The 17,884-nt window shown below is 36.1% G+C and overlaps 1 protein-coding gene across 5 annotated transcripts in view; it reads right to left on the reverse strand.

Annotated features, from left to right (window-relative positions):
• SH2D4B (SH2 domain containing 4B) overlaps positions 1-17,884 on the reverse strand; it is a 133,435-nt gene that overhangs the window by 37,986 nt on the left and 77,565 nt on the right. For all 5 annotated transcript variants that reach the window (XR_010832671.1, XR_010832669.1, XR_010832670.1 and 2 more), the window contains 3 exons: positions 17,245-17,389; positions 9,243-9,453; positions 5,600-5,727 (listed from right to left, as the gene is read on the reverse strand). Coding sequence is in view for 1 of the 5 variants with exons in the window: in XM_013175171.3 (XP_013030625.1) it covers positions 5,600-5,727; positions 9,243-9,453; positions 17,245-17,389 (484 nt within the window). In the remaining 4 variants the exon portion in view is untranslated. The remainder of the gene's footprint in view (positions 1-5,599; positions 5,728-9,242; positions 9,454-17,244; positions 17,390-17,884) is intronic.

The following is a 17,884-nucleotide window of genomic DNA, read 5'->3' on the forward strand; positions in this document are numbered from 1 at the left end:
AACCAATTAAAACAGACAGGATTGACACTGAAAGGAGAAAACATGATCCAGTGTCTAAGGAACAAACTACAATGCATGCCAAAAGGAAGCACAGCTCAGATTCAGGGTGCTGGACAGATAAACAAGCCCTTCTGCACTCACTTTTGTCACCATAAATGGTCACTATAATTTCTTCCAGTCATAGCATAAGCCTTTGTAGACAGCAGGGCTTTTTACTTGAATCTAACCTTCCTTATGTTCTTAAAAATGCATGAGTTTTAGCCTTTATATATGTGTTTTTTTTCTCCCCAATAACTCCTTTTTTTTTTAAATTTTTGATAAGTGATTCTTCATTTCCAAACACAAACAGCAGAACTTTCAGCTTAAAAACACCTCTCCTTTTTGTTTTATGTAATGAGATAAAGAAAGCCTGATTGAAGGAGCTATAGTGATAGAGAAAATGTACTCACCCACAGTCCAGTCCTATAAGGGGACACGAGACAGAACAGTAATGAAAACTACAGGTAAATACACTAAGCTACCACTGTGGCCTACTAAATGAAATCATAATTGCTCACTATGTCATGCTCTAATAGAAGCACATGAAGAAGAAAATCTTTAAAAGTATTTTAAGTAAAGGTGGCAACTAGTCTCCAAATTGTAAACCAATTTGATTTTTAATAGCAAAATATGTTTTCCTTAAGAGATCAGTATTTTCACCCAGAAGCAAGCTCTATGAAAAAGCTGCAGGATATTCTTCACAAAGACAAAGAATTCTCTGGCACAAGACTGAACTTTAAAGGACACGCATTCTTTTTTTTCTTTTTTTCTTTTTTCCTTTTTTCCTTTTTTTTTTTTTTTAATATATATGTATATATTAATCTTTGACTACCAGTGCACCAAGTAGGCACTGCACCTGACCAGTTTGCATCAATGAAACTGTTAACACTTCAAATGTATTTGCACTCTTGTGGTCACTTACGTTTTATAACCTCTCATTTTTAGCATCTTTCTCTGTTTAGAGAAATCGCCTTCTTCTGTCTCATCTACATCTTTAGAATATGGCTTCCAGTTAACAAGTAGTCAAGAAGGACAATGTATTGTAAAAGAAAAAGAAAACTCATTTCACATTAGCAATTAGCCTATTTACTTTAATTATTCATTTGCCTCATTCTACAATTTCCCTGCTGTTCTTTTGTGCTTCCTTTCTCCTTGCTGCATGCTACAGATCACATTACCTCACTTTAATACTTTGCTCCCTTCCAAGGGGAGCCATGAGTCTAAAACATTTATTTTGTTTGCTAATAACCTGCCTATGTAGACACTTTGGAACTGTAATGGCACTAGAAAAACAATTCCAAAGCCTTCAAAAGAACTGACAGACTAAAACAATCATTATGAGCTAAGTGGAGTGAATGGAGTATATGAAGACTCATTTTATTTCTCAGAAAACAGCAAAACACTTCTTATTTCTTAAGGAAGAAGCTGAGCACTGAATTGGAGCTGATAAAGTATTTGAGTTTTGTCATGTATTATGAGCGGACTTGAGTTGAGACATCAATAATCAAATACAAGAACCTGCCATAGGACCTAAACGCTTAACTCCAAATACTCCAAATACTCTTCTGTCTTTGAAAAACACTACAAGAAGGTCCAGTAGATGACTGATAGGGATCTGTTCAGCTACACCAATAGGCACTCTGTTGCTGCTGCTGCTTAAAGGCTCAAAATTAATAGATTTTTGGAAATACTAAGTTTTAAAGCCTCTATCGAGAGCATCTGATTTGCAGAAAATTGTCACTATTTAAGCCTGACAGAGTTTCCTCTTGAAAACAAATTTCTTCTTGGAATCAATATTAGCTATGAAAACTAAACCTTGATCCATAAACATTTGCAACATGATATTGTTATACTGAAAATGGCCTTCCCTGGCTCCCCTGACCTCAGGGATCACTCAGCTTCTGCTTCTCGCAGAATTTTTCAGTCTTTCCTTCAACTTGCTGTGATCAGGTTCTTCACAGCTTGCCTCTCCCTTAGCTAGTAACTGCACTACCACCCTGACTTCCTTTGAGAAAATGGTTCACCACAATACGAACCATGCTACTGCAATTACATTTTAAAGGTACGACCTCTAGGGCAGCTACCTCATGTTTCTAGATCTGTGATATCAGCCTCTGAACTTTCCTTTCAACCTCAAGGCAAGCAGAGGTCAGATAGTCCTACAGTAGATGCTCAGCAAACATGCACAAAGCCACCTCACAGGCAACATATAAATTCCTCATTTTGTCATCTTGCATTATACTCACTATACATCTGAGAGATCCCACTCATGTTGTGGATAATTAACATCAGCAATCATAAAAAATTAGCTTCAAGTAAAGCTGGAGAAATATTTAGAGATCAGCCCCTCCCCAGGCAAAAAGGAACAGTCTCCTATGTTCTGAATGGAAAATAACCAAATGCAGAATAGGATACATTACAGCAACATGTCTAACATATCTGAAGTTTCAAAAATAACAGCTGACGTAACAGTGGGAATGGGAAAAGATAACATGCTTAAACAAATTTCAAGCAGAAGAGAAAGGCGAAAGGACAAGGCAAAGACAGAGCAAACAAATCACAGAATCAGAGACTATCCCAAGTTGGAAAAGACCCACAAGGATCACTGAGTCCAACTCCTGGCTCCACACAGGACCACCATAAAAAACAAACCATATACCTGAGAGCATTGTCCAAACACTTCTTGAACTCTGGCAGGCTCAGTGCCACGACCCCTGCCCTGGGGAGCCTGTCCCAGTGCCCGACCACCCTCTTGGTGCAGAACCTTTTCCTAACACCCAGCCTGACCCTCCCCTGTCCCAGCCCCATGCCATTCCCTCGGGTCCTGTCGCTGGTCACCAGAGAGAAGAGATCAGTGCCTTGTAATATTATTAATATAACTGGAAATATTATTACCCGTTTCAGACACCAACATCTTTTTTTTATATCACAGAATGGTTGAAGACTTATGGGAGAAAGACATCTGTAGTTTTTTTTGCCAAAAGGAACAGAAATCAAAGTGTCTAATGGCTGCAGTAAACTGAAAACTCTGGTTGTTTGCTAATGTTTGTGATAAGAGTTTGGCAAAACATATGGGGAAGGGTAGTAATTTTGACTTGACTTGGCAGCAGCTGCACAGAGGTTTAAAAAGAAAATTCTAGTTCAAAGCGAAACCTGTTTGAAACAATGAGGCTGTCTCCCTTAATAGCCCTTTTAAAAGTCAGACCTCTCATCCTAAACCCCATATCACTTCCCTATTTTTAAAGTGTACCAGCAACGGCAATGCATGCTCTGAATTTGTATTTTTAAAAAGTTTCATATATCTTGATACAACATGAGGATCCACTTGTAAGTTAGAATTCGTCTGCCCATATTTGCCAATTAGTAGGTAAGAAAGCAGAACATGCTTATTAATTTCCTTCTTATTACAATGATCAAAATTTAGACCAATTTTCTTGTTTTCATAGTGAAGCACTTGAAGGCATGCTTCTTTTCACCCAAAATTTAGGTATCTATTAAATAATACAAAAGAAAGAGCTGGGTTTTGTACCAACGATATAGGCACCATTTACGTCATATCTCAGTAACACCTGAATTGCTTGTTCTGATTCTTTTTTGTTCTAGGAGCTGGAGATATAAACGGTGCTGTGGTCACTGAGTGATCACAAGCCACTTAAAAAAAAATTATTGCTTGCCAATCCAACTGAAGCAAAGATCATCTAATTTTATGATTTTTGAAGAGATTAAAAGTGGTTTTAAGTTGTAAATCACATTTATAATTAGATTTAAAAAGAATACCAAATTTTCATTACAAAAAATTTAAAAAGCATCCTGTATTCCCACCAGAGCTGCAGAAGGCACAGCTAAAACAGCTAACCCGGTAAACAGATACCAAAGCAGTACTTGTGAAGATCTCTGCAAAGAAAACTACTGAGCTTTGTCCCGGAGATCTATCTTAATTATCTTTGTCAGACTTCTTGACTGGGAGGAGGACAAATGAGATACTTTGCTCACTTTTATAAATGTCAGTTGGTAGTCACTGTACCTAAGATATGAACAGTATGATTTAAGGGACTAAAGAAAGATTATTAATTCCTCCATTGTTGCAGTGATTCAGAGATTATCCCAAAAGTCACTTAAGTTGGTAAAAAGACTTCATAGGCATTAGCTTAAGCCCCAATGCCTTCTTAATTAAAGGCATGAATTATATTCATAACTATTAATTTTGGTTTATATGGATGTGAGTTCCCACAAGCAGGGAAAACATCTACCATTGGATCACACAGAAAGACCATAGAGAAGGTGGTAGAAAATCCTTCTGAATAATGTCCACAGATGAAATTTGAATCAGCTTATCTCTCAGAAAGAAGCAACGCCAAATATCTTTTGTAAGACAACAAAAAGCAAACAAACAAAACAACAACAACAACAAAACCACCACCTGTCTGCATCATTGTTCATAAGCAACAGAAGAATGTTCCATTTGCAGGGGAGGCGTGACTGACTTCAGTATTTTTGACTAACTAGGCCCATGAAAATTGCAGCTTCCTGAAGTCTTCTAAGACATAAGGACTGGTACATCATAAAATGAAATCTGAAATCCATTGAAGACTAAACTTGTTCAGAAACCTTTCTTGCCTGGTTCAGTTGAGAAATTCCACGTCTTGTGAGCATAAGTGCTCACAGAATCATGAAAATAGAATCGAGGTCAGTTTAGTGATTTGAACAAAGAAATATCAGACTCATCAAAAGCAGCTGTGATTTAACACTGGGATTTAACTTTAAAGTCCTTTCAGTCCTTCAATTATGTCGGTCCTTCAATTATTCCAGCTTAACAGCCAGAATTATTATTTTTTTTCATATTTAAGTATAACAAATATAAAGTGCCTATGAAAACAAGAATGTCTTACCTGTGAATTTGACACAAAAGATTCAGCTGCATAGCAAATGCTATATAAACCAAAAACTACAGAGAATCTAGAAACTCCAGCAGATATGACGCCAGCTTATGGATTTGAGCAGGAATTGTTTTCCCCATTTTATGAAAACTGCCTAAAAGCATAAAATCCCAAGTCATTCTAAGAAAAATTAAGACCTTTCAATGCTTTTTGTTTGCAAAAGAAAGGAAAAAAAAAAAAAAGCTACCCTGGTTTACAAAGTACAAGGAGGGTTAGACATGAGTTTGAGACTTTCTTGCAAATCAGATAAAGCAAAGACTTAGTATCAGTCATCCAACTAAAATATAACTATGGTATTTGCCAGTTTGCCATTTTTAGAGTCCTTCCCACCCTATATTGGTCTCATTCCTTTTGCTTGGCTTGCTATATTACAGCAAGTATATTTTTATCAAAATATTCCTGTAAAACATTTGTTATTTGAGCCATATATTAATCTACTTAACCAGGAAAAGAAAAACAGGAAATCATATGCTAATAATAGGAATGAGGCAAAAATGTTTAACGGGCACCAGGCTTCACAATGTCAGTAGACATTCCTTTCTATGATGAAAGCTGGCAAGATTTACTTCCTGAATGTATGCTCACAGCTCTGTTATATGAGAAAGTAAGGATCAGCGTATTACCATGAAACCATTGAGCAATCCTGTTGGTGTTCCTCTCAAACCCAGCACGTCGAGGTACCTGCTCTTCTTTGAACCAGCGAATGATGACTTCTCGAGAAAAGGGTCTAGATGGGCGCTCCCAGATGTTACTACATATAATGACAAATAAGTATAGAAGACAGTCATATAAAGAATTAGCAGTGTAAGAAAGCAAGGGACAATACAAATATAAATCTATTTTGCGTGTATTTTTAAATATACATATAAAAATACAGGATGTTCGGTATAATTGCTCTTCATTATAGCTCACTGAACAATTTTAGCCTTTTTTGATTTGTTAAAATTCTTTTGAGTTTTTAGGGAAATCAGAATATTTTTCAATGGAACTGTAAACCTTTTCTTAAGCAAATAACTGTAAGTGAAAAACAATTTACCACAAAACATCCAATGAACATTTCGGCCAGCTTTCCTCAACCTTTTTTTTATTCCAATTTACATATCAACAAACTGTTGGTTTTTTTTTTTTTTGGTTTTTTTTTTTTTTTTTTGTTTTTTTTTCTGCTTAAAATATACTTCTTTGCACTGGCAAGAATTTCTAAATCAGAATCATCTGTAATAGGTTCTGTACCTAAAACATTAAGCCTGATAGAGGGAATGTTTGGTTTAAGCTCTTAGGTCACCTTTGCATTCTCTCTGCCAGCCTCCCTTACTACTTTCTAAGCACTTTATATTATATTAGCTACTAGAAGGCAAGTCAGGTAAAATATGAGTAAAATGTATCCTGCTACCTCAAGTAAAGACTAAGAGTACATCTATAATATCAAATTGAATTGTGACTACATCCCAATTAAACATACAGTCTCATTTACCCTGACAACAGTAATAAAAGGTAGGTTTTACAATGGACTTCTGTATAGTTTGAAATCCCATAGGTTTCTGGGTGCTCGTACTCTTACCACAAATTACCAAATCTTCATTGCTGTTTTTAAGGCAAAGAAGGTAAGGCTAGAGCGGGTATGTCTACTTGTACGATAATTTCACTTTCATTTGACAAGACAGACATAGTTTTCACAGGGACCAGTACAGTAGCTGGCTACATATTTCTTGCTTCCTACTCTGCCTGCCACAGAGCTGCCATGTAATGTTGTGTATTTCCAGACAATGTAATGAAGAACTAGTATTAAAATCAGGATGTCAGCTCAGAAGGCACCAAACAGCATTAAACTAGTTTGTGAGATAATCAAGAACCCTCAAAAAACAATCAAAGTTCATCAATTCTTGACAGCAAACTTCCCTTTAGAAAGGATTAAAGCAAAAAGATGTCTACTTGATGATCTGAAACTGAGCCCTTTCAGCTAGTCTTACTAAAAGCAGTGATCAAGCTTGTTGAAATACATTGATGAAGCCCACAGTGAAAGTAACACGTATTGCTAAATTACACAAACGTATAAGTAGATCTGACCAGTATTCATTATAGAATTTGAAGACACAAGCATATGAATAAGGGGAGAAAGTGAAGATTCAGCTATAGATATGCACTTACACAAACAAAAACCCTACATATGCTTCTTATTTCAGCATTTTAATATCTTTCTTCTGAAAAGATACAGGAAACCCTTTGAGTTCTAGGGTCCTACAATCTGTTTCCATTCCTCCACTCATTTCTCTATTATTCTGTTTAGTTGGGAAAGACCTGTCAAACTGATCATTTTTTCTGCCCTAGACCAAATCTCAAAATAACCATCCATCATTTTCTATACTGCTGCTGTGCTCAAGCATGTCCAGTCAGACAGGAAGAGAGAAAAACAGCCACAAAACTAAAAAAATAAAAATAAAAATAATATAAATAAATAAATAATAGTAATAAAAAAAAGTGAGTGAGCGGGCCAAATAGAGAGCCATTGTGAAGAGAACACTCAACAGAACAAGGGAGAGTAGGAAGAAATGGAATGAAAGATTTCTAAACTACATAAAAAATCACAAGAAATGGAGACCTCAAGCAAAAATAAAATAATATTATTTTCATGTGACTTTTAAAAGAAAATGCAGGACAAGGTAAAAACTACAGGAACTATGCTTCACACTGAAAAACTAGAGATCTAGCATTGAACCTGCATTCCCTAGAGGCTAAATGTCTGCCTTACACCAATGGTAAATAGCAACATCTCCTCCTTGATTTCCCAGGCTACTGACAAAGGAAAATTTTAGATACCCACTTTTTCTTAGAATAAAATCATAGAATCATCTGGGTTGGAAGTTATCTTCAAGATCCTCAAGTCCAACCATCAACCTGAACTCCAACCTGCGTCCCAACAGCCAGTATTTGCAAATGTAGCTCATTTACGCTCACATTGAAAATATTTAAATATCGGAATTGCTTGATATAAGCTTCAACATACTGGTGATAGGTGTGAGAAGGTCAATGTTATAAATTTATTTGTATGCAGTATCGCAGCACATGTTTAAAGCATAGCTTATAATAGATAAACAGTATTGAACATCCACTGGATAATGATCAGAATGTTCTCCAGATTTTTTTTTTCAACCCCTTTTTCAAAAAGTTCATATCCAGTACTACCAAATTCTATTGTAAGTAACCTCACTTCAGAAGCTCAGAAATTCTGGTTAAAAGTTATATACCTTTTTTTTTTTTTTTTTTTTTTTTAACATTTGCCACTTTTACTAGTGTTTATATTACTCCATTTCAAAGAAAACTTTTAAGTAGTTTGGAAAAATAACTAGAGCATTCCTTTGACAAGTTGATTTGATGGTAATATTAGATATCCTGTTCTCTTTCGGACAGTGAAATTTTGATTCCTTCTCAAACTGGGAGTTTTGGCTGCTACTATCGGAAATTCTGTGTTTCAACACAATACAGCAAAGAACTTATTTGTCAGAGCAGAACAGATTTCCAAACGGGAAGGGATTCATTCTCTCTGGTGGTGACTGGTAAAGAAAAAATTGATTTAATGGCACTCTTTCCTTTCTGAGTTTGGATATTTGTTGTTGGGATTATTTTAGCATTTAATGCTAAAACATCCTGACAGTGTTCACATTGTCATTATCGCCACATGAAGCCAAATTACTGGTATAAGATATAACCAGGAAAACAGTGACTAATCAACTTTCTAGCACCCATCTGCCAGTTTGAATCTTTTTCCTCTTCCGCAATTCATGGCATTTCATGAATAGCCAGATGAAACGTTAATAAACAGAAAAGAAAACAAAGACACTTGATTTTGCCTAAAGAAAACTTAAATCCCCTGAAACTTAGGAGCATGACAGCTCTCTGTAAAATGTTCCAAAGATCCGTTAAGTGGCAGGCAGTTTTAGGCCTAAGGGTTAAGACCTGCCTAAGAATTTGTCCACTTGACTTTCTCCATATCACAACCTTGCATACCGATCTAATACTAACTTCTGAAGGATCCATTGCTGTCTGTGTGGACGCTAAAAAATTTGTCTGAAAAATAAATGGCATTTAGTTTACATTAAGTATGCAGCCTGTTTCCACTTTTTTACAAAATATTCTTGTTGTGATCTTTGTGAAACAGAAAGACTGTGAGAATATCTAAAAACTGAAGAAGAGCTTGTTGAAATGGTGGGGATTGAAGAGGGAGCAGTTCAACAGAAATTGTATTTCAAAGTCACTCTCGTACAAACTAACCTGGATGCTGCAGAGAGAGACAGCAAAGGACTTGCACTGTTGCAGTTCAGTTTTGTCTCCTGTTCATTATTCAGGCTTGTCCCCTGGAACAAATTACTCAGATCAGCCACTCTTCCCTTCTGGATGGCTCGCAAGGATTGCCGTCGGTATTCATCCCGTGCCCTGCGTGCTTTGTGGCTCCTTTCCTCATCTGCGGCTTTGGAGCGACGCACTGGGTGGAATGAATGGGAAGGGTGAGGAGGAGAGACTTTAGAAATACTAACAGCCATTTACCCTTTTCCTTATTAAACACCTTACTACATTTATTCTTCACATTCCCTGATTTTAAGGACATTCCAATTACAACGCCCTATAAAAGAGATAACGGAATAACCTTCCTGATGCTTCAAATACAGGCCCACCACTAGAAGAAGGATGCCAGACTTGAGCTATCAATGACCTGATCACTGCTGGCAATAACTGAGCCTCCACATTACGATTACATCTGACACTTGCATTGGGTGCAGTAAGAGAAATTTTGCTGCAAGACATCTTTTCGACTGGTGGTACATCAAGTTTTACATTTCAACAGAGAATATTAACTATCACTTGATTTTAAGTCTGTGCTTAACAGACTTCATTGCAGCTATGCACATAACTGGAATTGCAGGAGGTTCTTCCAAAACACACAATTACCTAACATTTAGGTTGCACTTTTTGTTGTTAATGCTGCTTTCTTTCTGAAGGCAGATGCTATCTTCATTAAATTATTTAAAATCATAGAAGTCTCCATCTTGAAAACTCCAGTCTAAAAATGGTTGCAGTAACAACAGAGAAATAAATAGCCATTGTAAAGGGCATGCTGATGCTATGGATGGGATTGTCTCCCACTTCAGTCTCTGAGATTGGATATAAAAAAGCAGAATCTGTTCTGGCAGATTTAATACACACCTGTCAATGGCACCGACCAGGGATACATAAGTAAATCAAACTAATTTCCATAAACTGAAATGATGGAACTGCAACTCTGGCCATTGCAGGTCAGACATCTTTCATTAAAACTTCTTTATTTAAAAAATAGTGTACTAACAATCCTGTTGTCAAAATGGTGTGACTTAAATGCACCAAGAATTGTACTGCAAATATTTGTCATCTACCAGCTCTTTCCTGGTGCCTCAAGCTCCATTTTGATGATTTTTTGAGACACAAATAACTTCAGGCAGGCGAATTATTCCAGTGCAAAACAAATCTTTAACATGCAGTGAAGCAAATATTAAAGCAGCAAGCTATTGCCTCCAGTAGCAATTATCAATCCTGCCATGACTATCCTGGCTTAGATCATACCCAATTCATAAAGTGCACACGCTATTTCTTACTCTACTGTGATTGTACCTGTGACCAGGAATACATGATATAATACCAGACAGATGCATTTCATTAGGCTGTCTGCATGCCTCTCATTTACACTCCTGAATTAAAGCAAGCACAAGTACAAATGGATCTGTCTGAATTATGAAAAGGTTTAATGGAATCAAGAAATAAAAGTGCTTAACAGAAAATGAAACAAAATAAAACCCTCTGGGTATACAAAGTAGTGAGAGGAGATCTTAAAGTTTAGCTATATAATCTTAATATAGGTAGAAAGGTATACAGGGCTAAAAACTAATCAAGAGAACATAATAAATGAGTCATAGACGTTTCCTATGAACACAACTGGCAGGATTTCAGTTTCACTTAACTACACACCCTGCAGTTTTAGCCAAATGCAGCAACAAACAGCCATACTGTACAGAAAACTGAGTAATAAGTTTCACTATTTATCTTCCAGGTTATTATTTTTAAGGGTACATAATCTTATCTAAATATGTTACTTCAATAGGTCAAGTGTACTAGGTAAAAAATTTCTGTGATTTATCCTTTGCAGAGCCACTGAGTAATGACTGCTTTAAACATGGACTTTGTGTCTGCAATAGTGTGAAAGACAGCAAGGAAGATGAGTACAACGCTGCTTGGTGAGACATTTAGAAACCAGTCATTGTTTGTTACAATTGCAGTATACAGATCGAGGGCAGACTGCCTGGAGCTTTTTGGGATTCTTTTCTACTGATGTACAGGATGATTGGTAAGGAAAAAGGCATGGTGTCTTCATGCCCCAGTTTCCTCAGCAATAGACACTTTTTTCAGTAGACATTTCTTCTGTCTTTTCACTAGCTAATGAACCTAAACCATCAGAAGCCTGTGACCTGGACTAAATTTTCCCAACCAGTAATTATTTTAATTAATTAATTTTAATATTTCTTATCTCAAAATAATGGGAAGAGCTAACAGTTTGCAACTGTCAAATACTAACATTCAGAAAAATTTTTGAAAGGATATCTGACATGCAACGTTCCCTATCCCTACACATATAGATATATGCATATTTCTATATATGTATGTAAATGTATGTATATCTGCATATGTATCTGTACATATATATATATAGGGATAGAGAAGGCTGCACATCAGATATCTATGTATCAATGTATTCTTATACACACGTATATATATACATACATACATAATGTAAGCATCTCTTTCACATGAGAAAGAATTTTTACTAAAATTCTCCAGCTGAATTGTCTGAACATCATGGTCCATAGGGATGCATAGGGTCCCTTAATCCATTTTTAAATTATTGACTGGTTGTCAGAAGACACTTTTATAGTAAATTTACTTTTGGCATGACCCCTGTGCAAAGCATCAATGTCAATAATCATTTTTTTCTGTGAGGAGACTGGATATTTGAATATCTCCTTTCCTCAAAAATCTCTGAATCACTGCTATAGGTCCATCTATCTAGCATCAAGAATTACTACAAATATATATATAATACAATTTATATTATATTCCTCTTCTTTTTATATTACAGAATAATGCCAAGACAGTCAAGACTGGGAAATGAGGAATTTGATTGATTTGTCAAGCTTGCACAGGAAATCCACAGTTCAGCCAGGTCCCCTGAGTCCATCTCCACCACCACTTTTCTTTTCGTAAGTTGGTCATACCAAGAAGAGGTACATCCTCCTTCAGCTCAGGTACAATTCAGCCCACTTCTTCCCTGATGGCACTATCTTGTGTAGAAATGCTGACCTGTTTGTATCTGCTAGATACCGATATGATCATAGTTGCAGTAGGCTAAAAAATGGGTTAATGAACCCTCCCGGAAAACTGATAAAAAGACAGAGACCTCTGTCATGATTAGGCTGTTATCATTACTAGAAATAACTAGCTTAAAGCTGTTTTGGATGCTTCTACATGATCTGCAGTGTGAACATACTCTAACAACAGGGAAGAAACCGCAAGGCTTGTGCATGCAATAGCTCTCATGATCTTACAGGTCTTAATTTGAGTTTGCTTTATCTTGAGCACTTTATGAGAACCTATAATTTCTCTGTGCTAATCTAAATGATCTTTTGAGTGAAAATGCAACATTACCTTCTATATTTTCAGTTAGGATTTGGAAATCCCTATTTACAGTCCTGGCAAGGTTCTAATACCAAATCATTTGATAGAGATGAAGATTAATTTCTGCTGTGCTGGAGCTGAATTTGAGTCACTTCATTTGTGAAAGACTAGGCACTCTCCATTTTCTCTAATATATTTTGTGATTTTGAAGGGCTGTGAATTACAGTCAGAGCTATGCAAAAGTAAAAAAAAAAAAAAAAAAAAAAAAAGAAGGCCATGAACGTGTATCCTTTTTTAAAATATTTGGTTTAATTTTACCCTCATTAATAATTCTTGAAAGCTTGTTTATGAGTAATTAGAAATGACTACTTTAAAATTCAATTTTCAGATTTTCTGAGTGCACATACAAATCACATGGTGTTTTTCTGCTTCTTAATTGAAAATAACTTCCCACAAATATTCTGTAATGTGGTTCCGGTTCAGCAATCTTTATCTGAAAGCATGTGAATAATCCCATCCCTATTCAACAATGCACTCTGAGACCTGCTGAAGCTCAAAGAGCAAATACTTAAGGTTGAGCACTTGCTTACTTAACTGTACAGCTGAACAGGGAACTATTCACTTTAAAATTCAGCATTGCATCAAATACTGCTCCTGCCAGTAAACTCACTAGAATTTCTGTGGAAGGCAAGTACCAAAAGAACATAAATTCCTTTAAAACTCAGACAAAAAAAAAAGTTCATAAGAACAGTTTGTAGAAAAACGTAACGATGGCCATAACAGGTCAGACTGGTATCCTGTTTCCAACAAAGACCAAAAGTTGGTGCTTCAGAAAAGATATAAAAATAGTGCAAGTCACTCAGTTCTGTTTGCATTTTTACTGTCATAATGTCTGTCTGGAAGTGAGTGCAGCTGGTCAGACAGTATCTGAGCAATTCATTGCTTGTTACAGTTTGCAGGAGGTTGGGAGTATACTAACAATATGCCTTTTGCACTATTCAATCAGATGAATACTTATACTACAAGTTTTTCTATAATGTTTTACAAATCCCTTTTCTACTGTCACGCAATAGAGAGTCACACTCAGAGACTCTGGCTTCAGGTATTATTTACTGAATACTCTAGAAACATACAAAATGGAACAACCTGAGAAAGGTTCAAAACTAATCAGAATATATACACTCCTCCATCCAAGTTTAGCCGTAGTTCTCACTTCTCAGTTTCACAGAATAGGAGCTTTGAACAGAGGATTTTTTGAATCAGCCTTTTCTACTATTCATCTTCTCATTTGGCAACCTATATGCTTCCTCCATATATTAACTTGCAACTGCCCTCTAAAACACCCCAACGTATATCTACTTCATGAAATCAAAGTGTGTAATTGTTCCTACACCATCACTATTTCCTTGTAGCACTTTCTCAAGTTATTCCACGTTTGTCATTTAGTATATTAAAAAGCACTGAAATTATGTATTTCAATTAACAGAGTAGTTCTATGGGCTTTTATTGTTATTTGGCACAATCAGGCAAACCGCAGAAGCAAACTGAACTGAACAACAGAAACTAATATTAGCAACACTTTGCTTATTGCCTTGGCAATAAACAGCTGAGGGATAATGTGATGAGGAGAGATGAATCCTCATCACATTCTAAATTGCATCTACTAAATAAATTAGTAGTGTCATCAATATCATTGCAACATTTGCTCTCCTCAATAGCTGCTCTAGCACGGCTGCTCCTCTTCAGTACTGACCCCAGCACTGTTGAATATGAAGGGCTGACTTCAAGGAGATAAGACACAAAGGATCCTGGCCTTGTTCCTAATGGGCAATATGGTCTATCGCAGGTGTTTAGGAAACAAAAGATGTTAATATTACATCTGCTTAGACCTCTCTTATGTATTCCTGCATTTATTTATTGCTTAGAAAAAATGACAAATGGACAGCTTTGCCTATCTTGACTAAATTGCCTCTCAGTGTCTCAAAGGAATTTATGAAGACAAAATGAAAGGATTGACATAAAAAGGGGAAAAAAAATCCCTGGAACTGAATTCAAAAGTGAAAAGTGTGGTGAACCTGAGATACTAGCTCATTCCTGAGCAGTTTAAGATGTTTATATGTCCAGATATTTGTTGTTACCTGTCTGCTGGAGGTTCTGGTTTTTCAGTAAAGTTAGAGAAACAAAAGATGTGAACATTCCTCAGGAAGCTCGATGCAGTCTGATGGCAGACTCTAAACCAGTGCAGGAACTGGTTTCAGCTAAGGCACTAAACACTGCATCTTCATATCTTAAACTGTCACAGCCATCTGCTAATGGAAGGCAGTTCTAAGCCCTCAAACCAACTGGGATAAATTGAGACACTGAGATAAGCATAAGAGGATAAACAAGGACATGATACACTCTAGTCATTAGTCTGCAGTTAGTTTAATGCTAAATCAATTCCTGATAGCAGCATAAACTGTGACAGCACAGAATTTATAGTAGGCTGCAAAACTCAACCAGCTAGATGGTGCTGACCTTCTGTTTTGCCACAGCAGCACTATTATGGGTGACCACGCTAGGTATCAAAAGTACACAAGCTGCAGTCAGTCATCCTTTTGACCACAACCACACATCAATATAAGTAGTGAAGTATAGAGACTGAGGGTGACAAAGGATGGACCAATAATTTAGAATTCCTTCAAAGCATAGAGAATGCTCCAAACAAAGCTTACACAACAAAAAATACTGGTTGTAGATTATATCGGTCAGCATATGATGCAGTTGAAAGTGTTCTGACACAGACTGCCATTACAGAAATCATGGTCAAAGGGTTTCATAGCTTGTTCCTTTTCTCTCTACCTCTTCCCATAATTTCTCTATTGTATTTCTGGTATCTGTCCCTCCGCAACCTGCATTCCTTGACAAAACCGAAACAACAATTTCAAAACCTCAGTTACCTCTTTAATACATAAAAGTAAAATAACTGCAATAGTAAGAAAATTATATCTATTTTTAGTGAAGTTTATAGTATTTTATTTTGTTGCCAAGTTCAGTATAAAAATAGGCTGGATTTTTTCTTTCTAATGTAGTTGAAAATGTATTTTCTTTCCTTATCTACCATCAAAGAAATCCTAAAGTACACAATACCATCCTGTATGATAGGTTGCCAGCTGATGCTAATTGACAAGACCTCATTTTCTAGAAAACTAAAGACTATTTTTGACCTAACTTACTCTGCTGTTAAATGCTCAAAATATAGAAAGCATCACTTTTCCTTTCAGAATAAGCACATACACCTGGATTTAGATAATTCTCCAGAGAACAATTACATTTTCCTGATTGACAGTGCAATATACAGAGGTTTTATTGATCAAATATGGGCATACCATGCTACCAGCTTGGAAACTGTACTGGCACCAGTACATCTTATATAAATTTAATTAATTTTGTACAGAATGATTAGTTATTACATCAATCCCAGGTAATACGACTTCAGTAACTAGTCTTTAGGAACTCCTGAAATGAGTAGTAAAACCATTAAATAAATTCATCGCATATTTTGGAACATTACTTTTACTTTTGTCAGGAAATAAGTTACACTACAGCAATATTTTTCCTACTTCGTGAGGTATTTCATGCAACACACATTCTGTCAGCTCTCTAAAGCTCTATTTTCAGTATTAGTTGATTAAACTCTAATATCCCCTAAATAAAGCTAAAACTTTCCAAACATCACATTTTCTTTTTCTGCAAAGTAATCAAATCAGTTTAGCTGTGGGAAATAAAAATATTCTCCCCCCAACAAAAATACTCAATTCTTACTGCAAATAAATTTCCTAATTCTAAAGTTAGTTATACAATAGACTCCAGATAAAGTAGACATTTTGCTTTTTATTCACGGTAACTTATTAAGTATGCCTTATTACCATGATGTGGGCTTTTCCTTATCTGCAGTGTGTATACAAACATAGAGTCATATAGTTGTTCTGTTCCTTACAGGTTTTTAAAAAACACTAATATATATTTTAAATAGATCATGATGATGATATCAATAAAAAATTTCAGGTTGATTAAAAAGAAACAGAATCTCCATACACTGAGAACATCATCGTATTTTTTTCAGGGCAACAATCTAAGTGTTATTTACTGTAATCCTTCAAAATGAAGTGAGTTTGAGTGCTGAAATCATAGCTTGACCCCATCACCATATGGAAGGAATTAAAATACAGATGAAGACAGATTTTACCTCTTCAGAGATAGCTGAGGACAAGCTGTTCAAATAAGTGTGTCCAGAATTATTACTACTAAGCCAAAATTACATTAGACAAAAAATAATGATCTCAGTCACTGTTATGGGTACATTACATTTTTTTCCAAGGCATTGACATAGATTCTTATTCAGAAAGAAACGTGAAATTGGTAAACTCATAGCAACTTTCATTTGTAAGTGCGTGTCGGTGATTTCCTGCAAAATAATATGACATTTTCATTGCTCTAGGTATAAGAGATCTGTCACAACACTCCTTCCACTCTAAAAGCAAATAGAAGCAGACTTTTAGAAATACATGAATCCTGTGAAGGTAATTTTACTCACACTGTTCTTCCCACTCCTGGTCATCATCACTGTGTTGACTGTGCTGCTGAGCTTGCTTGAGGCTCAAATACAGCTCTTTTGCTCGGATTTCCTCCTGCTGCCTTATTTGTTCTTCACCCTTTTGTCTTTCCTCTTCTTCTCTTTTCTAAGCAAAATGAAGTAAAACAGAAGTGGCTAAAGAGGAAGAATGTGCCAAAAGTTAGGACACTGATTCAGTTGTTTCCTCCCAAAGTAACTATGTTACCTTGAAAAATCCCTATTTCTTTTGACTTAGGGTTTCTCACCTGTCACAAATAGGCATAATAGAAACTTTTTACCTCTTATGGAATTTCTGAGAAAAATGTGTCACAACATCCTTATATTGTGAGATGCACAAATATCACAGCAACAAGGAATATCTAAGTACCTAAGACCTGAAATGTACAAGGAAAACATGTTTCATTACATGGCACCAGAGCCTGTGCTCTCCTACAATTCGTAAGCAGTGCTTGTTTTCAGTCCACATGTACTCCCACTGGAGGCATCACTCTCACTGTAGAGTTACGTACATCTTCTACAGGATCTGTACAATTCAGAAGCTGATTTCCTGGTGTTCTCAGTTTAGCAACTGTCACCATGTGTCATCAATACTAACACAGAG

The sequence above is a fragment of the Anser cygnoides genome, chromosome 7 (genome assembly GCF_040182565.1).
Source record: "Anser cygnoides isolate HZ-2024a breed goose chromosome 7, Taihu_goose_T2T_genome, whole genome shotgun sequence".
Lineage (NCBI taxonomy): Eukaryota > Metazoa > Chordata > Aves > Anseriformes > Anatidae > Anser > Anser cygnoides.